The sequence below is a fragment of the Aplidium turbinatum genome, chromosome 16, assembly GCF_918807975.1.
Source record: "Aplidium turbinatum chromosome 16, kaAplTurb1.1, whole genome shotgun sequence".
Classification (NCBI taxonomy): Eukaryota; Metazoa; Chordata; class Ascidiacea; order Aplousobranchia; family Polyclinidae; genus Aplidium; species Aplidium turbinatum.
Window position 1 is genome coordinate 3,330,523 of NC_137487.1, and position 26,323 is coordinate 3,356,845.

Sequence of the window (26,323 nt, forward strand, 5' to 3'; positions counted from 1 at the left end):
CTAGAGTAAGTGTAATGTATTAATTTTGATATAGTATAAACATGTCTATGACAGTACAATGATTACAATGAAAAAGTGGCAAAACCATAATGGTTTGAAGTGAAATAATCAGCACTTCCAAATATAGAATAGGTAGGCTATTTGGTATGATCATTAGCTTCATACTTTAAAATAACATTTAGGTAGTAGGAACTTGATAGTCAACTAGTCATTTTACTCACCTTCTGGTTATGGTAGCCTCTCATAATGACATAAGCATGGTGATCACTGATTGATTGGTTGGTTTTACATAACTTTCATAATCATAGCCTAGATTTTTTTATGTGTAACAATCTATCGAAAATAAAGTTCAAAACGGTGGCCTAAACCTTGAAGAATGAAAAATAAATTAAGTTTGACCAAGAAAAACACTACTGAGAGGCATCTATCTTGCTTAAAAATACAATAAAACCCTTTCAAAAAGTCTAAACTTCAGCAAAATCTGCCCAACAAGTCCCTTTTGATGTAAAAAGCAATTTTTCTATCAATACTTCACAAAAAACTAACCTACCTAGGTGTTTTTTCGCAAAACTACCTAGTAGACTGACTTAGCAAATACGTTGGATCCGTTGCGACAGCTTCCACTCAGTTCGGATCGCTTGCGACGGCTTGTGATTGTCTGAGACCGAACGCACGAAATACGTACGCAGTGTAAACGGTCCCAATCACTTGTGTGTGATGGATCGAGCGATGCGTATTGTCGGAGTGCTTCATCATCATAATCCATCGTCGGTTTGTTCCCCACTAGTGGGGGTGGCCGATTGTTTCCGCGGCAACGCACGGAAAACGCACGTAGTGTAAACCCAGCTTTAGACATAAAGTGTTTTGAGACAGGAGGCGCGTCTCTAAAAGGAGGTTTTGGATAGAGATAGGGATGTTGCTGATAACCAATTCCCGAATTATCAAATTTAGCCGAACTGGGACATTACTGACATGAATCCTAACTCGAAAACCGAGAACTAACAATGCCCTGAGAAGTTTGTATATTTCTTTATTTTGCCAAGAAAGTCAACATTGACACTGTGGTTGGGCTTTTTATTGTTGGAAGGCCAATGGCATGAAATATCAATAGAAAGTCATGCTATCCTAAGTCAACGCTTTCTTCTGCAAGAGTGAGTGACTGCAGGTGGAAGATAGCTGTCATCTCTTCTCAATCAAGTGAGTACTCACAAGCAACTAAAAATGATGCCGGCACAACAAAGTGGTCAGTTTTTTAACCTGCTTCGATTATTAAGTTCTTAAGACATGGCAACACAAGCAACAGCTCACCTGCAGGTGGTGATAACTTCCCTTGCTGGTACATTTTCAGATATCCCAAGAGGTTGAAGCAATGGAGGTAAAGGTCGTCCCGGTATCAAAGAGAGTTCATATGCTTGCCTCTCTGTAGGACCAAGGTGATCAAAAGATGATTCTGATGGTGCATCCTGCTCTGTTGATGTACCAGGAGGAGACAGAACGCCATCTGCATTGTTGGAAGTTGTTAAGAATAGGGAGGATTTCTTTGATTCAGGAGAATTTAGTGAGTTGAGTTGTTGTACGTGATTGAACAGCTTTGTTTGTAGTTGAAGGGGGTGGGTGGTTGTTGGGGGTACCAACCCACTGTCGCTGGAGGGGGTGTCTTGTGGAGTGTCCATCACGCTGGTATACTTCATTTCTTCTTGAAATTTACTTTCAAAGCCACAGTTGTCAATGCATTGAGCATTATCTTCATCATAGACATCCTTCAAGGGATCATTGGTGAATGAATGGATGTGATCACTAGCGTTTGAGGTATATTTTGTGCTGCAGGGGTCTGCAGAGGGGGAAAAAGACAATGGACTATTGGCCGTCCTCTCATTCGGTGATGCTTGGCTGTTGTGAAACATTGTATTTGAAGCAAGTTTATTGCATGAAAATTTCATTTCTCCGTGTAATGAAGAGGTGGATATGCCATTTTGGACAATAGAGCTAGGAAGAGAAACTGAGGCGGCTACAAGAACTGGTGATGTTGTCATTTTCGGACTTGGTGAGGATGGTGGCCGCCCGTTTACTTTCTCAGATAGACTGTTACCAGGCAAAAAGCATGGAACCGTAGCGGAAGGAAACCCACAAATCGGGAGGACATGCTTCTTCTGCAACTGCTTCCCTTCAGTCTCTTCTTTGACTGCCTGTAGATAAAATAGAAGTATTTTAGTTCGTAACATTAAAAAAAAATCGCATGGAAGCCCAAATACGACAATTCGACAAGTCAAAAGCACGAATACAGAGAACACAGAGAGACACACAGACACACGAACACAGAGAACACAACCCGTCATTTTAGAGTCTCAATACATTACACAAATACACAAACATAAGACTTCAAGTGAGCAGGAATGACACTGCACAATTATTGGCGGCGAGCCGCTACAGCAGCACATCGTCACCATGCTTACCCTCCTGTGGCGGACCATGATGGAGTAGGTGTGCTCCAGTCGCTCCAGATCCATCAGTTGATGAGGAGTCAGAACCGAACGGTTCAATCGGAGGTTTTGAAGGACTTGGATTTGTTGGGAGTTCAAATACCACAGCGGGGAAGAGCCCCATGATTCCGAGGGTACCTGGTCAAAGCAACAATAACCAGTATGTCGGCACACTACATACATGCAACCACGTATTCAACAAGCTTCTAGATGTAACACTTGATATTTAGGTTCCAATATACAGTTAAATCAGTCCACCAAACTTTTGCAATACGAGTAACCCAAGACTACTATACTTTCAACCAAACACCCTATTCAAACGTTTATAAAATGTTGCATGTTATAAGAAGGGCGTAAATATAGCACAACGAAGCGTCAAATATAATTGTCGAGGGATTTTTGAAGATCAATTGCTCGATGTCGGCCACTTAGTGCGGCAAGTGGCAGCGACGATGCAAAGTTGTGCAGTTACCGTGGAGCCGAGTTTTCTTTTTCTGTTCGATGACTTTTCGTACACAGAATATGACTGGAAGGTAGCCGCAGGCAGACTGGTGCCGTTAGTAGCGACCACAGCGGCGGATGGCTGGCAGCCGGGACTGGCCGATGTGGGGTGGGTCATGGTCCTGGATGTCCCGGTCGTGACGTGGTCGGTATGTTGGGGGTTACACAATCGTTGGAGGGAGCATCTGGAACAGAACAATCACGACATGTGTGACGAAACTTGACGAACCAACCAACGCAGAGTTTTCTAACCACCTTCGGGCAAACGAAGCCCAGCGTCACGTGCGGGCGATGGCGCCTAACAAGCCCCGTCTCTATTACCCTCACCGTGTAACACGGTTATGTGTACTGTACACGGTTAACAACAACGCAATATGAACCAAGGCAAGCAATGGCACGACGATATAAAAGGTATTCCATTGTAACTGGATGCTCAGCAGAAAAATACTTTTATGCTGTCTTTTATAAGAGTATTATTTGCACACAAACTAACTTACAAACGGACCATAAGCGACTACATATACTAATAATGCTTGTTTTTATATAGCGCTGTTTCCATCGCAGATACGCGTTGCTCTTCAGCGTTTTACAAAACAGACAGTGTCAGTGGAGTCGTATAGAGACGCAGCCGACTACATGAAAGAATATACGGAAAATCATACAGATTAAAAATTGCAAATCACTAATTGAAAACACACTTGAAAGCGTTCTGTCTCTGAGTCAGTTCGGCTGGGATGGGAAGGGTCCAGGCGTCTTCAATGCACGGGAGAGACTGGCCCTTGTTGAAGTGGTCGCTCCCGTACGATGCCAGCTTATTTTGGAGTGATTTAATCCGCTGGATGAGACTGGTGTCGCCTTGAAGCTGAAACAACGCAAACAGGCATATAAAGTAACGTTATTGGAAAAAAGTTGCATACACTACAGTGGTGACTGAACTCGGGATGTCAGTGGACTTCGTACAATAAGAGGACACGATAAAAGGAAGTCAGTAGACTTTGTATATATCTTACATTGTTCTTCATCTTGATACAGTGTTGAGCGTTTATATAACAAAGCAAAGCGTCCTTTGGCTGATGACAGGCTTCATACAAGATAGCGAGGTCTCTCCACGCAGCCTCGTGGTTCCGATCCAGTTGCACGGCGCAGATGTAAGCCTGTGGGAATGTTTCAACATAACACTTCATGGAGATTGCCATATCGTTAATAGACAAGAAAATCTCAGTATATTCAAGCACACCCACACATCGTTGAACCAGCCACTAACCGCACAGAGGTTGGTAAACCGAGAATTGCCAATAAATTGGCTCACTCTTACAATTGTTCAATCACTACAGTTCGAAAATAGATTCTATCTGTCTCTAAAATTGCAGCAATTAAACAAGATCAAATGTCAATCTGAGCTAGTTGATGCCACCGAGAGAATTATACTTGTGTAGAGAACTTTTTTATTGGCAATGTATTTTATTACTTTGATGCTTGAAATAACGTTAAGGTGGCGATGCTGGTAGCTAACTTCGGACTAGCTCAGTGAAAGTCTCTACTAGTTTGTACAGTATTACATTGTACATAAGGTAGTAAACATAGTTCATTACATAGCGTGAAGTTTACTGCGGGTATGACAAATGTATAATGCATTCGTGCAAATAAATGAGCTGAGCACTACCATAGTAATGAGTTAAGTACTTTAAACTGATGACAGATAAAGTTATTTATGTTGCAGTGTAGTAGACCGTGAACACAACATGGAACAGACCGTTGTACCTGCAGGGCGTCCATGGGCTGATTCTGTTCTTGGTACAGGACGCCGATAGAGCACCAGGTGCTGGCGCTGGCCTCCGACTTGTCTATTGACTGGCGGTAGGAGACAAACGCGTCGTGAACCTTTCCCATGCTTGAGTAGTGCCTGGTAATGGAGGTAGTGGATCAGAAGTTTTTAAGGCGGTGCTTTGGTCTATAAAGTTATACTGTACAAGTGGTGCCGCTCACAGCTTCATGGGGAATCTCGTGCGACACCGACGTAACTTCGAAGCTGAATGACGTCACTTCAACCCAAGGTCACTCCACCCAATAAATGGGTAGGCACTTTTACGTAGTACACTGTCCGAATTCCATAACGCAATCATGCGTGACCTATATGACATCACTGACATTTCAGTCACAATTTTCCTTATTAACCACATTGATTGCAGTCATTAAGATTCTTCTTGCACTCAGTTCAGTTGCAGAAGGTGGGAATCGAACCCACGCAATCAAAATTACTACTCCTTTGCCCTAACCCATTCGGCCACGCAGGTTGTGGGGATGCATTCAGTTAAAGTTCTTTGTATCAAAATCTTTCGATAAAGACGACCAGATAATCACGTGTTGAGTCACATGACTGAAGTCAGCTGATTTGCGTGTACGTTTTTCGATGGTCACGCATGGTTGCGGTTACCTTTTCGGGCAGTGTAATACGTTAAAGTGCCTACCCAATAAATGACGAGTTGCGTCACTCACAGAGAGATTATTTTGCAGGGAACGAAACCCACTAGAGGGAAAGTCGTCTGTCTGAGTAATGTTATGTTGGAAATCACGATACGCATAAAAACATATATTTCGTGAGAGAATAAACGTGGATGCATGAATTATGCATCAGGTCATCATCATCATAATCCATCGTCGGTTTGTTCCCCACTAGTGGGGGTGGCCGATTGTTTCCGCGCAGCAATTGTTTTAATCCCTTTTCTCCATTTCACCCTGTCCCTTGCATCTTCCTCCTTCAGTCCGACTTTTTTAAATTCATCCTTCACTTGTTGTTTCTACGTTCTTCTTGGACGACCGCGTTTCCTCTTCCCATCCAACTTTAGATCTAGTGCCTTTCTAAGAAAACTTCCTTCCTCCCTCCTTATCACATGTCCATACCATAAGGAGGTGTAGATATCAAATCAAGTCAGGTGTAGATATCAAATCAAGTCAGTTTCGCATAGTTTGAGACACCTATCTCATGCAAGTCACCAAAAGCGGAAAAACGAATTGAAACGTTCCAGTACCACACTGTGTGTAACACGAAGAACACCATGACAGTAGTCATATACCTTCCTAAGAAATACCAGGTCTGGCCATTGTTCGGGTCAATTTCAATTGAGCGTTGTAAATACTGCAGTGCGGTAGATGCTCGGGATGTGGCTTCACCAAACTCATCTACAGTATGAAACATCCATCCTGAAACAGAGAGAGTTGTGTAAAGTGAAGAGGAAATTAACAATTGACGAAAACAACAAGCAACACTTTTCATTGATCCATCGAATCCGTTTAGCCAGTTGAATTGCAAACACAACACAGTTACACACCAATGAGCTCAAAACGTTCTTGCATCATAAAATTCATGACACGTTGAGAAGGAGCAATCTTCCTGGCGTCAGCACTACCTGACTACTCAGTATAGAACAGCGAGCATTGTGTTTCGCTAACTATACCGGTGTAGCCTCCACACTAGCCATCAAGAATTTTCCAAAAAACATGTGTTTCTCGGCAGTCGAGTGTAGCAAGAACTGAGCGATAGACACGTGTTTCGCCCATGAGCCTGGGCTCATCAGTAACGTGCATGTACTCATGCGTTTGGTGCGGTGCGGAGGAGCCCAGCTTCATGGGCGAAACACGTGTCTATCGCTCAGTTCTTGCTACACTCGACTGCCGAGAAACACAAATTCATGACAAGTAATTGAAGCTTGCATTTTGCTTGTTGACAGCTCTAACAAACAAGAACAAAAAATAGCAACAAAAACCAAACCACTGTGCAAAGTCTAGACATTGAAGCAGTTCCTCGTTTACATTGAAGTAGTTCTTGACACATCATCGTTTATATCATACAGATTACAGAAGGCAAACATATTTGATATACTGGAATAACACACCTAACTGTCTTAGGGTATTAGCTTGGACGAGAGGCTTCACTTGAGCAGCAGAGAGTTCTAGAATTTTCTCGTATTCTTTACGTGCCTCAGGAAACTTCCCCTGGATTTCAAACAGGTGGCCCAGATGGAATTGAACTGGAGGAAAACATGTTTTCAAAATTAACAGAACAAAAGAACTATATATATACATGAAAGTTGCGAAGACTTGCTTGTGTTACTTATGTTTGTTGTTGCAAAACAAACCACTGATTCTTGCAATTCTGATGAAACAATACATTAACAGTACTTAGCAGTTTCAAAAAGATAAATTAACTCAAAACTGTGCTTAGTAATGAGGATGGTTACGTGCCTAATGTGGTGCAGACATTTGCATTTATGGCCTTCCAAGCCTCTCTGTCATGAGATGTGTGTCGAATCGTTGGTTTTGAGTTTTCGCTAAAAACCATGAACCAAACCACCATTGATATAATTCAGCGTGGTCCAACTACAGGCCCGCGGATAGAATTTTTACGGCCCGCGAGCTTTCACAATTTTGATTTAATTTGTATTTATGTTACAGAAAGTAATCTCAATTAGAACAAGTATAGCATTTGGATAAAAAGTCTCAAAAATTTAATTCAAAGTTGTAGACAGCAGGGCCTATACTGTTTCAACCTATCAGGTCAGGTCTCGTCAGTACAACTGGGCTTCTTAAAGGCTGATATGTACCTAGTGTTAAGGACGTTTATCTTGTGAAATTGAGAATTTAGATTTAAAGATTTTGACAGATTAAAACCTAATCTCCATTTGTATAACAATCCTATGGATGTTAATGTGGAAACACAGCTACCAGAACTTCAGCTCAAACTCTGCGAGCTTCAGTGCAACCAATTCTTGCTGTCAAGGAAGAATGAAACCTCAGAGTGTTTCTGGAAATTAGTCAGCAAGGATAGATTTCCCAAACTGAAAATTTTTGCATTCAAAATACACTCAATGTTTGGAAGCACATACATGTGTGAGAGTACATTATCTAGAATGAAGCAAGTCAAGTCTAAAAACAGAAATTGAATGATAGAAGAAACACTGAAAGATGGTCTCCGACTTGCTACCACTAACATTGAAATTGATGTAGAAACGATAGTAACAGAGAAACCTCGACCACAGGCATCTCACTGATAGAGATTTGCAATAAATTTCTATTTGCTATTGTTTAACAATTTCGATTACGCACTCACTATCATTTTATTGGAAATGGCCCGCAAGTTGTCACGTTTTTGTAAAGTGGCCCGTAAGTCAAAAGTAGTTGGACCACGCTGATATAATTAATGCAAAACATGCAGCGCTTACTTTCCGACTCGCTGATGCTACAACTCCTGTGATCCAACAGAGCACGATAGAAGTGCTGAAATGCAAAGAAATGGCATTAAACACAAAAAATGAACAATAGTGGGATCATCTTACAATTTAATCAATGAGCAACTAGAAAATAATGATCTTGGTGGGCAAAAAATTATAACACGTCATTCCGAACTAACCATCGTCATATAGCAAAAAACTAAGTTCCGAAAGCTAGTGCAAATCGTTATTACCACTACGAACTCGCACTTCGCAGCATCATGTTAAAACAGGTCGTTACTATTTACATTGTGAATAAGCAACAATCATGCTGCTAAAAGCGAAACTTAATCGTTTGCATAACTTAGCAAAAGTCGATAACAAAACACTGTATGTATCATATATATTTACAGTACAGTGATGATCTTGCTAAATACACATACTTCAATACAATTTGCAGTGCAAATGAAGCAATCCACAAGGTCGTATAGACTGGAATGTAATTTTCTTGACTATAATCTATATATAAGTAACTAAATTGTTGAAGCAGTCTATTTCTCATTGCATACCCTGCTCAGTACAACCATATGGACTTGGAAGTGAAAGAACTTTTGTCAGAACATCGCGATATAAACCCGACTTATGTGCCAGAGACAATCACAATATCCCGTTGCATGGTACTGTAATAACAGTGGCAACCTCACCTTTACAGCACAATGATTACGTCCAATGTCTTTGAAGATAAGTCCAAGCCGGCAGTGGACTTCTTTTGATTTTGAAAATCCAGGGTCGTTATAGAGCAATTGTTGAAATAGAGTTATAGACCTAAGGTAAAATGATACAATTAATATATCAGTTTAAAACCAGTTCATCACACTGACATACATAAAATTGGGAACAAAACTAAATATTGTCACTTTCATACAAGGATTTACTTTAGATTTAGAGCATGCGTTGCTTGAATACTCTCCTACACTGACGATGTTCTATTTTCAAAAAACACTTTGCAACATTCTTTTACTATTCGATTTTATTGAGGCTAAACTTAAAACCATGATCAAATTAATGTATCGTAAGTGGTCACAGGCCTCCAAGCCAAGACCTAACCCTGAATAGACAAAAAACATCTCAAAGTTACACATTATTTAAAACTTACTGTAACAGAACAGCTACAGAAGGACTATTTAACTATTAGCTAAGGACGCCGGCGGCTTATTACTGTACTTCTTTGACAGAAACGCAACTGCTGGTTTAATTGCTAGTTTGGGGACTTGTCTATTAGAAGCCGAACGGCACGTGTGGTAAAATTATGCGCTATGCAACAGAATACTTTGCAAGTTTGCATACACAATACTGTTCTAACGTAATTGGTGGGCTGTAAGCTATAAACTTGCTTTAGGCAATAAAGCACGGCGTTAGTGCAGAAAAATAGACAACCAACTACACCTCTCCAAGAAACACGGTTTGAACTGCGTCGAAAGCTAACTTCGACTGCATGCTATTGAGATGTATGCAGCACATCCTGTGTGCTGCCGCTTCGCAAATATTCTTGCAATCCAAAAGTGCAAAACCGTCTGAAACTGCTTTGAGCTGATTAGAGAAGCCGCAAATTGGGTCAAGCAAGAACGTTGCTATCTGTTTGCCTGGAAGATCGCTCCTGAACAACGTCAATATCTGCGGTTTACAGTACGCTGAACCACTAAATGCCTTCAATCATTCCAAGCGTTGCTAACTCTATGCCGCTTCAACGATGAATGGAGTGCGAACGCTGCGTTCGTGTGTGCACAAACAAAGCGAGATCGCCAATACCCAGGACCTCCTGTGAAAAGCGCTGCGTGCATCTGCAGGTACAAGCAGACACCGGTCGATAGCACAGCGTCGTGCACTACAACGTGCCCGCTCAATCATGTCCAATTTGTCACGTCGCAATGTCAGACAATGGAATCTATCTTCCAATCTATTGACTAGTTCAACACATGAAACATTTTGTTTCGACACACTCAATACCTTTGCCACACTTCAATCATCCTTTGTTCAAAGGTGATTTGCCTGGTCTTGTGCGAAATACCATAGCAAAGTCTTGCTGCTAGTCCGTCCCACAAGTTTCTAGTTTTATGAATAGAAAGAATACAAGAAACCACTTTCAAGCTTTCCTGCGGTAGATTGCTTCATGCAAATCATTCTAAAAGCATCCGCAGCATGGAAGACATGGCAAAGTACATACAAGCAGCTTCTAGTCTTGAGTGAATTGAGAACGCAACCTATTCGTGTGCAGCAATATTACTCTAGGATCAGCTAGAATTTGCTAGACTGTTTTATCGGTAACATTCGTTTTGAAGACTTGGTCTACGTCTGTGATGGAGTTTATTTTTTACAATGTTATGTTATTCGATTGTTTATACTTGTACCGTAACTATTCTCACAACAGACGAAATAAAAGTCTACTCTCGATCGATTTCGCGTATTTTCCATTTCTCTTTTTCAGGTACTCGTAAATACATCTTCCCGCGCGCCAGCCGAAGGTGCTGCTAACGAAATGGATTCTCAGATAACAACGCTAATGACTATATTTTGCTAATGGCAGCATTGAGAACCAAAGTGATAAATGCTAATAGGGAAAAATTAGACATTTCCATTTGGCCAGTGGTTCTCCACCTTTTACTGAGCAAACCTCTTTTCGTTACTGACAAAGCAGCTGAGAACTCTTCTGTAAAAGAATAGTTCAGGACTTTCTATGTCAGAACCGTAGAAAACGTAGAACCGTAGAATTATTGTATGTCGATCTCAACAGCCAATGTCTTGTATATGGCTACTTGCTACGATTAGTAGCTCACTGTTGCGGCTGCAGAGTGCTATACACAAGCACTTGTTTCAAACACGACGCACTTTTGCTGCACACATCACAGGCCTTGCCAAAGTAAGAGGTTTGAAATTTGATTGAAGACAGTCTACTAGCCTACTACGTACGCTAGATCAGGGCTTCCCAAACTTTTTTGCCCTCGACCCCTTTTAATCTCCTAAAATTTTCCGCGACCCTATACGGTTAAAAGGATAAACGATGCGAAATAAACGTTTGTGATATTTATTGAAAGATTTAATTTAAACGAAAACTAACAACAAGCTATCCGTAATCGAAGCCTACTACTTTACTACTTGTAGCCTGCTGGAAACAAAACCAAAAAGTTAACACATTTATTCAGTGTGGTGGGTGCGACTGCTCTCTGCTACAAAGCAAGTCGCTCGATGTTTGTTAATGCTGGTCTCAATGCGGTTCCAATGTTGCTTAGGCTGGAACGGTATTTTATAAACGTTGAAAACACAGACATGCACACGTGGAGACAAACGGCAGGAGTGCGGTTACTGTTAAGCCATATAACGGTGAATAATCCGCTCTAACGTTAGACTAAGCCAAAAAGTGTGAAACTTTTTTCCAGAAAATTCAAGCCACGAAAATTGAAAAGTCAAAAGATAAATCTGCAAATTTTGAGATTTTAAAGAGAGGTGCTCGGTATTTTGTTTTTGCATTGCAAATGGGTTTTGCATCCAATCTAAATTGGTATTGTCCAATTCTAGAAGAAAATGCTTTTTAAACTCTTTCAACAGTCTTGACAAGTGTCGATAACCAGAGGCTTAATAACATTTGATTCCACGCCATTGTTAGCCAAAAACTTCTCAGTAAGCTAAATGAGAATATATATATTTCAAATAAATCATTTTCAATCTTTTGTTTCTAGATGTTTAATTTTTTGATGAATGCTCCAACTTTAGATTTCAATGTAAAAGTAAAAACATAGATGTTTTCTCATTGGAAGGAGAAATTAAATTCGTTTCCCTTTTTCAAACAAACCTGACAAATGGCATGATTTAAAAAGCCTTTCCAAAAATGTCTTCACAAAAAGGGCGGACTAAGTCTAAACTTTTTTCGTTGGAAAAATCACGTCTTAATTTTTTAACACTACCGGTAGGCCTACTGTAATAACTTTTTAAAGCATTAGCTTTAGCTTTGAAATCCACGTTTACAATGCAGCAAAGAGGGTTTTAAACTCTAATTCCTTATTTCACTGTATAAATTTACAAAATACGGGCACGGTAGCCTATTGAGTGCATGACTCTTTAATAAAGTTACAGTATACAGTAATAACTTTCACAGCATCTTACACATCAGTGTTAATATGCAGTGCTTTGTGTAAAATTTGTATACTTTCTGCGACCCCCCGACGTTCGTTACGCGACCCCTCAAGGGGTTGCGATCCCCACTTTGGGAAGCCCTGTGCTAGATTATGATAACAGTCAAGTCGTTAAGATAAGTTGCTAGTCAATATCGATACAGCTGGGCGCTGGCCCATACTTTATGAACTTGTAGATTTGTACAAATTTAATCTGAAAAACTCTGGCTAAACTGCATAATGAAAGCCTAAATGACAATCGTTTCATAAGTTACGCTAAAGCAAATAAATGAAGCAGATACAGCGGGACTGTCTTACAGCAAACAAAAAATGCTAGCTAATAATATAATAGCAAAACACAATAGCTTAGAGAACATACTCTACTGAATTCTGGTAAGAGTAATAAAAAATAGCACCAAGATTGTTTGCGCTCCGCATTGTATAGCCGCTGAAACACTGAAACTTACCATTGAAAAGCACTGAAGTGGCTGTACACAATTCCAAAGCCAAACAAGAATGCGGAATCCTGAAATGCAAGTTTTTAATAGGAAGTTAGGTCATCCAAGAAGTATCACTGATGACCTTCAATGTACGGTATGATATAATGCACTTAATGCAGTCTAGGGTAGTAGAGCAAGGGGTCTTGAATATGATCTATCCTAAAAGAAAAAAGTGCAAATGCAGAAAAAATATGCTTCAATCAATGGCGATCACATTAACCCAACAGACAACATACAGGCTACAGGGCCAGTGTGTCCTATATCAGCAGCAGCTAACCAACAGAATTTAATGAAAAACTACATGGTCAACTGGTCACGATGCTACAAACACAGCACAGTGCCATTACGACATTCAATTTTTCTAAAGAAAGTGTTAGTGTCCAAGTAACACGGTACACCTTGTTCTACCATTGGATTCTATAAACAGTAGCCCAGCAAATCTTTACGTTAAGAAAGATTTTTAAAATAGCAAAGTTTTAGTAACTTTTCAATCTTAGCAATTAAAACATGCAACATTTCAATTTTACACGAAAAAAATCATTTTCTAAATCTACATTGAAATACTGATACAAGAAGAATTAAAGCTATCAAGATTCAAGAACGCCATTGGTAGCCAACTGCTGTAAAACTATATCAACCTGGAGCTGGAATTGAACCAGAGGTGAAATTTCTGGTTTTAAACTTCAATAGACACAAAAGCCTTGCTAAGGTTAAACAAAAAGAAGTGTGCAAATAAAACAACCAAAACAAGGTAAAATTTGTCATTTTATGGGAGAAAGGTTTCCACAACACCACTTGATTTTTTTTTTGAAAAATAACTTTCATTGTCAATTCTCCTTTTTTAGAAATAAAATAAAAGACGAATAGCCGGTGCCCTAAATTTATTTCTTAGATTAGTTATAATCAAGTGTAAAGATATAGTGAAAAAAAAACTATCATGAATAGGCAATTAGTTAGTGGTAGATAAACTCCAGCACATACCTTCCAGTAGTCGTTTCGAAGGTGGTAGTATTTGCTGTAAGCGGACAATGCTGAACAAAGTAATAAAATAAATGCGTTACTGATCTGAAAAGTTAAATACAAAGTAGAAGAAAAATGTTTTGTAGTTTTTCAAACATATGAATTGTGTCCATACCATCATCATTGTGTACCTTCCTTATGGTCAGGGTTGGATGTAATGCATCACTGTTCATGATCATTGCACATAAATATTATGATAAAGATTAAATTGTGAATTTAAAAGTTTTAAAAATTTAATTAATTTTAAGAAATCAACTAAGCATTTTCAACATGCACGACCGTACGTACATGTGTCCTCCTCAGGAATTACATAAATTAAAATGTAAAATTAAAAGATAAATATGACTATGCACTAAACTGTAATGACACTACGGACTGTAAAGGTAAAGCACAAACTGAACAAGTGATATCAGAATGGTTATTGATTACGAGTAAATTATACGACAGGAAGCAGATCACATGAGGTGTAAAGTATCTGTTTGCTGCAGTATGTATAACTTAACCGCAATCATTCTTGTATCACTTGTTCAAAATGTTCAATTTGTGCTTTTCAGCCCCGAGTGTCGCTACAGTTATACTGCATAGTCAGAGTTATAATGTCATTTTGTGTATATTGCAGATTTAAGTAATTCCTGATGAAAACACACATACACGTCGAAAACGTTTGAATTGATTTTTAAATTATGTTATATGTCGTTGTAATAAAACAATGTTAAACCTGCTAAAGTTCCTTTGTTTTGTTTGTCTATGGTTCAACAAAACAAACTCTCTACCAAAGCTATCAAAAATAAAAATATGTAAGACAAATAAATCAAATTCTGATGTCACAGTGTGCATGCATAATATTCTATTCTCTACATTCAAAGATAAATTTAATGGTAGAAATCTTAGATAAAAATTATAAAAAACTAGGTGTGCACAGTAGCAATCACAAGATAGTATGTATTTAATCAATACTCAAACTACACTTGTGGAGTGGTACACTGGTACAGCTATGCCCTATTATTTGCTTAGAGCAAATATTTATCCAGTTGTTGCTACTCATTAGATCAAACAGTAGACCTAATTGATGGCTTAAGTGTTAAGAACTGGGTCAAGCTTACCCTTATTGTGGTCTTCAAGCAATAAGTGCAGATGTCCTAACTTGCAAAACACAGAACAATCTATCGTCTTGCCTTCACTAGAGGTAACCACACCTTCATAGTATGAAACACCCTAAATATATCAAAATAAAATGTCATTATGCAGCTGCATGTTCACATATTCAAGCAGTGATTGAAGACCATTTCATTACATCAACAAACACTTGGATAGAAGATGATGGAATTGTTTCGGTTCAATTTTGTCTAGTAGGCAAAAAATGCCTGTTGATTGCAACCAGACAAAGGAAATGGGAGGTTAGGAAAGTATGCTAGTATCAGAAAATGACAGTGCAAGCTCACTGCGCCTGGGCGATTCGCCAACACTGCTCTCGCCTGTAGTCTGCAGTGCATGTTGTTGCAACTTGCAAATGCTAGAAAAAAAGAGAGCTAGGGTGTGTGTATTATATTCTGCACACCCACCAAACTGCAACAACGCGCCAGCACACATACTAGAGTTGATAAAGCAAAGAAAGCAAAACGAGAGAAGCACAACAGCTGTTACAAGACGGCTGCTGTACAAAAAGCGATATGGCTTAATGGCGCTTTTAGTGTTTACAAAACGAAGAATGAAAAGCAGATTCTAGTGACGTCGCAAGCAGGAAAAATCTGTTCGCTGCCCGCACCGTAAAAAATCTGAAAATGTCATACTGCATCCGCACCACACCGCAAAAATCTGAAAGGGTACTCGCACAAGTGAATGGCAAAATTGATAGCATTCATTTCTCCATTTGGTTGGTATTCAAAATGTTCTTCTCTTCAATCTTTTTTCACAAACAAGGTAGGTATGAGAGTGGTTGTCGACCTATTAACACTCGAAGACTAGCTCTACACATACTTGAAAGCAGTGAATTTAAATACAACTGCAAATATGTTTCAGCTCTTTGTTTGAGTTCTTCTTATCTGAGTGCACATAAAAACACGATATCAAATTAACGGGCTTTTTGTTTTGGCTGCCGGCCACGAGAATTTGGTCGCCCGAAAAAATAAACGAGCTTAGAGACCTGGATATACGCACATGACATGCTTCTTATATTTTAATACTTTTCACACTAAAATTGCTGTCATCTGAAACATCACTACAAAAACCACTCTTTTTATGTATGTTCTTGCCACTAACCTATAATTGCCTATTAAAATTTTTAATCAACTGATTGCCTCCAAAAAATAATGAAAGCTTTGAGTAAAATTATGTTGAATACTGCCGAAAACTGAAAACACTTGCAAACTTTGCAACAGATCCCCTTGCCTAGTTGCAAACTATTTTTGACTGGCTAATGAAAAAAACAATATTTCTCTTCAAAGCATATTATCTCAATGTTGCAAATTTAACTAGTTTGTTACAAACTTCAACTTTCTCATTTTTCATTATGTTTCTTCAGCTTATGGCTTTAATCACACAATGTGTGGTCGCTACTGTGAATTTTTTATGTACACATTGGTCTATGCTCTATTGTGAGCATCCTCTATTCCTCTTATCGACAGCTTCCATACCCTCGGCCTCTAATGCAGTCTCCACATCCTCTTTTAGATATTTATCTCCTTTATCTTATCCATTATTAGTTGTTGAACAGTTCTACAATAATCTACACACATAAACAACAAACATCTTTCCAACTCGTTGTTTTCATGGATACTGCAAGTTCGGTTCAAAAGGCTTAGATACTTCCCACCCATAGTCCATACTTATGTCCTTTCGTTTCAGATCTTAGGTTGCCTCAAAATACTTGTTGTAGTCTTGTAGGCTTTTCCGTTTCCAGCATATAAAACCTCAAACCCGTTTTTCTTTAACAATACAGCTACACATTTTTGGTAGACGGAAGCAAGAGATAATAACAGCCAGATAATAATTTAATCTTCACGATGGAGGTACAATTAAAAACACAATTTTCCATCCAACCCTGTGGCTAATGGTGTCACTAGATTCCATCCCAAACTCCATGAGAGCAATGGAGGAACAAACATACCTTCACTACAGATTATTTCACAAAAAGATTAAATAAGAAGAGTGTAAAATAAAATAAAAGCTTAAATTAGTTATTTCACCATTGCATCGCATTTTATTTATTAGTTACAAAGTTTGTATAACAGAAAAGAAGTCATTTAATGATGCTTCAAGAAGCTTTGGTAAGATTCTCAGTATTTGAGCAGTTGACAGAATTGCGTTTGTTGCGAAAAGAATAAAGCAGAAACATGTGAAACTGAAGAATGTACTATTTGTAGCAGTGCAACAGGAACAATGGAACATATTCCGTAAAAATCAGGTGGTTTGTGAAGAATGGAATTGTTGATGTGCAATTGTGCATCCTATCTTGTAACAACTAAATGTTGGCATTTCATTTATAAATGATTGCAAACATAATTCGGTTCCCAACTGCAAAATACATTCACATCACAAAAAGTAGAACAAAAATCCATACAACGTTTTTGTACACAAACACAGTAGCCCAATTTAACAGATGTTACGGTATATGCTATGCAGAATCATCTCCTCAAAGCATATCCAATGCATCAGCATAGCTTGAGTAATGATGAGTATCTAAATACTGCAGCTGCAAGTCATTTCAGTAAAAACAAGCAACAATGGAGACAAAATAAATATATATATACATAAAAGTTGTCCCTTTCAGTAACAGCATTATCCAACTATAATTGGATTATAGAGGCATATAATATGCACACAACTTTGTAATTGTATAACTTCGGAATGGCCCGTTTCGGTGAGTCCAATTCGGTGAGTCCGATCCCTTAACGGGGGATTTTTTCAATGTTTTTTAAAATTATTGGGTACCGTAGCCTAATTATCATTGCCGTTTTAGGGTTAGGGGTTTGGGGTTAGGGTTAGAGGTTAGGAACTCACCGAATCAGACTCACCGAATCGGACTCACCGAATCGGACTCACCGAATCGGACTCACCGAATCGGACTCACCGAATAGTAGCAGACCCGTATAACTTATATGCCACAGCTACAAAATATCACATCAATTAAAACGTAGGCAACCTAAACAAAATGTGTACAGACCTTTTTCAGAAATTCCTTTTTGTTGTCATTTTCAGGTCCAACAAGCTTTCCAAACAAACAACTGCAACCACAATGCCACAAATTAATATACGACAAACATAAAAACTATGGGAAAATGTCAAAACATCTAACACTGCACACTGTTATTAGTGCTGTCGCCTTTCGTTGCAACTTGAGTAAAACTATTCTGAACAAGAGACTCAACAGCCACCCTAAAGTAAATGACAAACATTTGTATCTTATTACCATGATCTACTAACATTGAAAAGACAAATGAAAGCATAAACGCGTAAATCCCTCAACCCAATAAACAAAGACAAGAAACCATTTCCTGTTACCAAAAAGTGCATCATATGACCTACCATTACATACACTATTGTACACAAACTTTACATTATTGTGTATATATATAAACCATTTTCCCAATCACTTTCAACAGGCTATTAAGGTTTAGTTTAGATGGATAACAACAATATTAATTGCTCTGCTTGGCGTTTTTGCATTGCATTGAGCAGTTGAGCACTCTCTTTGTCATGTTGATAGGCTAGTATTTATTGTACCATAATATATGGGTCTGCTACTATTCGGTGAGTCCGATTCGATGAGTCCGATTCGGTGAGTTCCAAACCTCTAACCCCTAACCCTAAAACGGTAATGATAATTAGGCTACGGTACCCGATAATTTAAAAAAAAAATTGAAAAAATCCCCTGTTAAGGGATCGGACTCACCGAATCGGACTCACCGAAACGGGCCATTCCGATAATATATATGGGGAGACCGGGGCAATATGAACTCCGGGGCATTGCAAACCAGTCTATTTTCTGGAAACTGGTAGGAAGCTCGGAAACTTTAAAAGCATGTTTTGGTCACATGACTAGCCTACTATGCTTTGTGTTGAGCCATTATGTTGTGTCACAATGTGTCAGCACTCAGCAATGCTTTGTTTTCAGACAAATTAGAAAAACATGATTTTGATGAAAGTAAATTCAATTTTCCTTTTTGGTAAGCCTAGCACAACTTGTAGAGAGAAGCTAGTAGTCCAGATTTTTGATCAAGGAACGTAGTTCTGAAATATTACTGCAGGTTAATTTTTTGGATAATGTTAACTCAATTTTTTAACACCTTTAGTGAGAAAACTCTGTCCGGGCATTATGAACCAACTGGTTCATAGTTCTATATCAAATCAAACTTTTAGATGCCTTCTTCATATCTTCTGCTGATTAAAATCTTTTAATGTTTTTGCATTTACTTTCATCAGAGGAACATTGCAATTACCGGTAGTGTTAGAGAAGATAATAATCCTGATGAGTTCAGAGTTCAAACAAAGAACAAAAAAATTAACTGACACTGAATTATACAATATACAAAATACATATTATGATATATATATAATACTATATGTAATGGTCCATTTGCACATAATCTGCAAAGCAGGGGACACAAAAATAATGTGCACTGATAACCATTGGCGTAATGTTTTTTTAAATTTGTCGAAATTAGGGGTGCTCTAAGTTATCTTATGAAAATTGTCAATATATAGGCTAATCAATTGAAAACCTGACCGATGGAAAATGTTAAAACAAATGACTCAATCTAATAGTAAATTCAACCATGTTTAGCCTACGTCATGAAACGTCGAATCAACATAAAAGATAATTTTGTCGTATGTGTAATCGAATAGACTGCAGCGGTATGTCAAACGATCAGATAGAAATGAAAACAAGTATTACATGCGAGGCGAAAGTGATCTTACATTGAATATTGAAATATATTCGACTTTAATTTGTTCACGTCTGCCTTATAATGCGGCTTGCTATAAATTAATCACATCCAAATTTGTTTCTGTGGGTCGTTGTCTTGGAAACAAACTCCGTGACAAGTTCTTCCATGTTTAAATTCTCCTCCAATTTGCGATGACTACCTATAACGGCCAAATTGTTCAGTCGTTGTTGCGTTTGAGTGCTGCGAAGGTAGGTCTTAAAGCGTCGTAATAACGAAAAGGAACGTTCGGCTTCACAGGAAGAAGTCGGCATAACAATGTAAGTTACCAAAGCTGCATATATATTTGGCATTATATCGACCATTGACGGCTATGCAATGAATTTCTGACGTAGCATATTCACTGTCACAACATCATCGTCACGTTTGCAACAAGCGAACCACTGTTTGCGTTCACGCAGCAAATCCTTGCGTTCCCAGTCACCATCATAAAATTTGCTTACTTTTGTAACATTGGCTTCTTTCATTGTGGGATTCTCTAGCAGCTCTCGCAGCAAGTCTGCCATTCGGTATGATAAAGAAGGGAAACGGCTAACGATTAGATCTGACGCCGTTTGCAGAATGTTTTTGTAGACGTTTCTTGAGTACAAAACAGCAATTTTCTTCGAGCCAGACAAATTGTTTTCTCTCGAACGGCACTTTTTGACGCAGTGCGCGTGTTTGTGCTTAATTGTTACGCAATAGTACAATCATGTCTGCCCTTGATATGTGTGGCGCTGCGTGCCACACACAAATGTAAAACACTGAAAATATTGCGCTTTGGTGAAACGACTTTCAAGAAAGAAAAAAAAACGTTATTTAGCAATGCAAATTTCTATTTGAATCGGTGTATTTTGTATGCAAACCAGGACCCAGGGGTGCTCTCACATTTATGTTGTTACCTCAGATTTTCATTTTGGGGTGCTCAAGCACCCTTCGCACCCCTGAAATGACGCCTATGCTGATAACTGACTATATAACTTTATCTTAAGTAAACAAAATCACTACTATCAAACTAGCGTTAACAGCCTGTTTCATCCTTTGCGAGATTGAAAAGATGTGTATAATATTTCCTTAAGTGGCTGTACTGTATTTACGAAACCATCTGCAGTATAAAAATTTTGTGGAATTTCTATTGCATCAGAATGCTTTCATTGTACATGCTCTGGGACTCGCTGATAATATTGGTTTGTGTAACACAGAACTAATAAACTGTTTCAAATTTAACCAGAATTGTGAACAGTCGGTAGGATTGTATCAGTTGTAATCAGGGTTGTCGGTATTTTACCCAACCCAAAAAAACCCATAAAAAAACCCAGAGCATCATATTTGTCCATTTTTTATCAAAAAAATGAAAAAATGAACCAAAGCACTACAAGGTACTTAAAACAAACTTCAAATTAGGACTTAAGGATGTGATTGTGAAGGAAATTTCCAAGGATAAATTGAAAACACAGTGGAATGGATATTTCTGTACACAAAAATCAAGCAACGCCACTTTGTACTACACTAAAACTCATTTATGCAAGAAGGCCTCATAGTTAAACAGCCCTAGTGCATTGTTTTATTGAGTTATGCCAGCATGTATGATACTGTGAGTGAGAGGCACTTCATTGGTAAAAAGTAGTATTTGAGGTGAAATAAGCATGAATCTACCTTTTTTGCATCTTTTTTAAATAAAACCCAAAAAAACCCGGGTTTTTTTTAAAAAAAACATGCGGGTTGGGCTTTTTTAAAAAAACTCGGGTTTTTCTCAACCCTGGTTGTAATGATAATAATGTGCATTTCAGTCTATAGTTAGCACATGCACATTCCCAGCAATATCGCTCATTTACAATAAACTTTTTTTTTAAGCAAATTGGTTAAGCATATCAATGAGATAATCATATCAAAACATCTGACAAATAGGTGATATGCTTAAACCAGGGATTCTCAAACTTTTTTTTGTTGCGACGCCTCTAGAAAAGTTTTTTGGACTTGCGACGCACCAGCAAATAAAAGTAAATGAAGAAAATTATGATTAAAGTTTTGTTTATTGATACAACAGCAAAAAGCAATGCATAGGCCTATTATTTAATGTGACGTGTGGGCTTGTTTGTTTTCACAAAGTTCATTGAATGTTGGGAGAATTTTTGAAATTGCCACCCGCATTTCTCTTTCATTGTTTATTGGTGATCGATATTTGGTTTTATCACCGCCAAGGCAGAAAATTTTGCTTCACATAAATACGACGTGGCGAATGGGATAATAATTCACAGTGCTTTCTTTTACCAAACCTGGATAATCGTCATTCATTGAATCCAAAAATTTGGCGGAAAAATTTTCCGGGAAGTATTTTGCAAATTTCGACTCGAGCTTGGACAAATGTAAATAAATAGGCCCATACTTCGCAAATATGAAGGGAAAAAAAACGCACTTGCAACTTCAATTCTTCAGTGTTTTCAAAATGAAATTACACCTAGAAAAATGATTTAGAGTTTCCAATTTTTTTTTTGAAGGATAGACATCCAATACTACGTTATGGTATCAGCAGTGGCAAATTGTTTAGTTAATTGCGGTGTAATCGGCTAAATGCATGGGACACATGCGTCCCAGCGGTCCACATAGGGTTAACCTGATTTTTATAATCTTAAATTGAGTTCAGCCAAGAAACGGAATTATTCTGCGACGCCCTTGGAAAAGTGAAACGACGCACCAGGGCGTCGCGACGCACAGTTTGAGAACTACTGGCTTAAACGATTATGGTATATATGTCTGGATTTCACTTTGCCTTATTCTGTCTAATGTTAAATTCAACTCTAGTAAAAATACGACAGTTTTTGTTTTGTTCTTAGGCCTATTAAAGATAGCAACTTGGCAGGGTTGTCGGTACTTCACCTGACCCAAAAAAAAAACGGGTGGGTTTTTTTCAAAAAACCCACTTAAAAAAACCCAAAAAAAACATAAAAAACCCAGAGCATCATATTTGTCCATTTTTTATCAGAAAATTGAAAAAATGAACCAAAGTACTACATGGTACTTGAAATAAACTTCAAATTAGGACTTAAAGGGGTATTAAAGGAAAAACCTGACTTGGCGATTTTCCACGTTCTTTGTGTTTAACATGCTACCATAAAACGATTTTCAATAAAATTTTGCCCCATTGCGGTCTGACCACCATTGTGCGCGTGCTTTTGTCAGAGCTTTCAAAACGAGATTGGCCTGAGCAACGAAGCGTGCGACTGTAAAGAACGTCATAAAGTCTATGTCATAAAGTCTAGCAATCAACCGATCACGCAATAATTGTTACTGCGGGCGATTTGACTGTAGGCTATGTATGTATGTACATCAAAACAGCACATTTCAACATCAAAACAGCAGACAGTTTGCTCAAAACATCAGATGTGGTAACGTGGCTTTTGTTATTGCTGGACTTTATGACGTATTCTTGAGCTGTGTTTGCACGTTTTGGTCATTTTGAAAAAAATGAAAATAAATGAAACACTGGACTTTGGGCCTTGCCAGCGCCATTGAAAACAACTTTTTTTGGGTAATTGTTTTTGAAATGTATTCTTGAATGTTCAGTTTACTCATTTTAATGCTTAATTCCGGTTTGAAATTTTCCTTTAGTATGCCTTTAAGGATGTGATTGTGAAGGAAATTTCCAAGGATAAATTGAAAACACAGTGGATATTTCTGTACAAAAATCAAGTAATGCCACTTTGTACTACGCTAAAACTGATTTATGCAAGAAGGCCTCATAGTTAAACAGCCCTAGTGCATTATTTTATTGAGTTAAGCCAGCATGTACTGTGAGTGAGAGCCACTTTATTGGTAAAAGTAGTATTTGAGGTGAAATAAGCATGAATCTACCTTTTTTGCATCTTTTTTAAATAAAACCCAAAAAACCCTGTTTTTTTTTAAAAAAACCATGCGGGTTGGGCTTTTTTAAAAAAACCCGGGTTTTTCTCAACCCTGCAGCTTGGTGATCCTTAGTGGTCTTTTCACTGTCTTTTTTCCATTCAGCAGCAATTGTTAGTTATTAATTTCATGCTTCATGTTTTGATTGATTGTCTGTTAAATGGAGATTGGAAAATCTTGCTGCTTTTTACTTTCGCAAAGTGGAATGATCATTAGGATCACCCAACAAAGCTATCAAGACAGACTTTTTAATAGTAAATATGTGAGATTAATCATTATAACAAGAAATAATATGATTTGCCTCAAAATCCATTTGCTACTGATACTGAAATGTCAAGGCTTTGATGAGACACTGGGGGTATTTCATGGGGAGCACAAGTTGCAAATGCAGACAGGAGCAAACGATGCAACATCTACTCGAATGGCCTGTCCTAAAAGCAAGATGCTCTGCACAGGATTTGGCCGAGTTCAATGATAGAGCAAGAGCTTGCGTGATGCTCTGGGCTACGGCTGTGTGACATTCAATGAAGAAGAAGTTCAAAAATTTTGGACAACATTCCTAGTCCAAGTGCACTGCCCAACTTGCATGTTTAAGTGTACTGGTACTGTTTGTTAGGGATGGGCAAAATATAATAATTAGCTATTCTAGAATACTGAAACCGAATATAGAATACAGATATCTATTCTAGAATAATTGACAGTTTTTACCATCGACACATTTTAATGAGTTTACAAAAACAATGAACATCACAAAAATTGCTTATTGCAGTGTAACAAATTTAGGCTTTCTAAATGTTCACCAGTCAAACGGGATCTCAACTTGGTGGCAGTTAAACCTGCACTTGAAAAACATCTTTCTGAAGAAGCTGATGTGGCAGCGGCAATCTTTTGAAGATTGATTGCCGTTTTTCATCAACTTTAAAAATCTGTGTTTACAATGCTTGCAACAAACAAGATTTTCTCTGTTTGGTTGCGAAAAGTGTTCCCAAACAATTGAAGTCTTTTGTTTCGCTGGCATAGTAAAAATAAAAGCTAAGACAATGCCAACTACCCGGACATACTTCTGCAAGACTATGACATGAAAACTGCAAGCGCTTGACAAGAAAGATCTCTTTCATGCGCACAACAAAACCGTGCGTTTTTCCTATGCCACATTGCACTAAATTGATATATATACAGTTTTACTTTCGCTGCAACAAGTTTGTTGCGACCAGACGGAGGCCGGAGGGGTACGAAGTCGATCGTTAAAGCAGTTTCAATTATCCGATTTCATGTGCATTTTGAAACTGGTTAGGCTTTACAAGCGGTTATTCTGTATTCGGTATTCTATTTTGCCCATCCCTACTGTTTGTAAGTAAAAAAAAGTTGCAGAGCACTGGTTAAAGCTACAAAGTGAAACACATTAAAATTATATTTGCAAGTATGCAATGCTTGCACATGCGCACAACAGGATGTCAAATGCTTTACTTTTCTTAGAATGAGTTTTATTTCGTAGCAAAATGGGTGGAACACCTGGCCATTGGCCAATCCAATAAAAAATAAAGAGCCCAAAATGTAGATACCAAATTCACGCTCAGAAAATGTTTCCAAAACTAACTGTTTTCATCTTCAGTGCTATTGAATGACATAAACTGAAACTCAGAAGTTTAAACATCAATCATCTTGGATGGCTATGAAGATTCAATTTAATTTATTTTTCATTGCTGGTGCGGACATATCTAGAGAACAAAAAGCAAACATACAAGTTGGCACCAACAAAAGAAAAAGATAAAACCGAAAAGTTTAAAATATGCATTAGGGTGGAGTGAAAACAATTTTTTTCCTGAAATTCAAAAAAGTGTAGTTCTTAAAACCCGACAAATGATCCAAAACCACTATAAAAATTGATTTTAGGGGGTTGCCACTTTCATTGTCCTGGCAACCGGCCACAAGATGGCCGAAGAGGCCCCAATTTCTGAAAATAGCCATAACTCCTGAACCGATCATTCTAGAAATACATGGTTGGTCTTAAAAGATGCAGAACTATCAAGTTTCTATATGTCCTAAAATAAGTTTTTGGTCTAAAGTCAACAAGAAAAAAGTTATGTGAAAAAATGTACATTTCTCCCAGAACGAGCAAAAGCATAAAGCAAAGATACATTTAGGAGCAAAATGAGTGGAGCGTTTAGTTAATCAACGCTAAAATATAAGAGCCAACAGATTATCAAATAGACTCATATCTTCATGAGACATTTTGGATAAAGACTATATCCAATTATCCATCATCAGTGTTAAAATTAAGCTAAATTATTGCATTGACACAATAGAGTCATTGAGGATCAATACAAAATACACATCACAGACCTGTTTACACAAATTGCTTCTTGGTATCAAATCGTTTCATCAGCTTCCTCGATTTTATTCTTTGAAGAATCATACCATCTCTTCGATATGTCCTATTACAGCAGAGGAAGCTTCTGAAGACATGCCTTTCTACGGCTTGATTGTGGCAGGGTTGTATAAATGTTAAAGGTTTCATCCTCAGTTCTTCAATAAGCGAGTCAGTGAGATTTCGGATTGCTGGAGGTTCTTCGATATCAACTGCATTGAGGTTAACAAGTCTGTGGTAAGACTTGGCATTGAGGTTGA

General features: G+C 38.2%; 1 protein-coding gene across 1 annotated transcript in view; it reads right to left on the reverse strand.

Moving 5' to 3' along the window:
* LOC145785678 (histone demethylase UTY-like) overlaps window positions 1–26,323 on the reverse strand; it is a 52,955-nt gene that overhangs the window by 17,819 nt on the left and 8,813 nt on the right. Inside the window, exons 2-15 of the mRNA XM_082597367.1 lie at window positions 18,037–18,097; window positions 14,978–15,089; window positions 13,836–13,885; window positions 12,822–12,880; window positions 8,893–9,013; window positions 8,201–8,255; window positions 6,875–7,009; window positions 6,056–6,182; window positions 4,743–4,884; window positions 3,992–4,135; window positions 3,680–3,843; window positions 2,953–3,166; window positions 2,454–2,618; window positions 1,309–2,186 (exon numbers count right to left, since the gene is read on the reverse strand). Of these exons, the coding sequence (XP_082453493.1) occupies window positions 1,309–2,186; window positions 2,454–2,618; window positions 2,953–3,166; window positions 3,680–3,843; window positions 3,992–4,135; window positions 4,743–4,884; window positions 6,056–6,182; window positions 6,875–7,009; window positions 8,201–8,255; window positions 8,893–9,013; window positions 12,822–12,880; window positions 13,836–13,885; window positions 14,978–15,089; window positions 18,037–18,097 (2,427 nt within the window). The remainder of the gene's footprint in view (window positions 1–1,308; window positions 2,187–2,453; window positions 2,619–2,952; window positions 3,167–3,679; window positions 3,844–3,991; window positions 4,136–4,742; window positions 4,885–6,055; window positions 6,183–6,874; window positions 7,010–8,200; window positions 8,256–8,892; window positions 9,014–12,821; window positions 12,881–13,835; window positions 13,886–14,977; window positions 15,090–18,036; window positions 18,098–26,323) is intronic.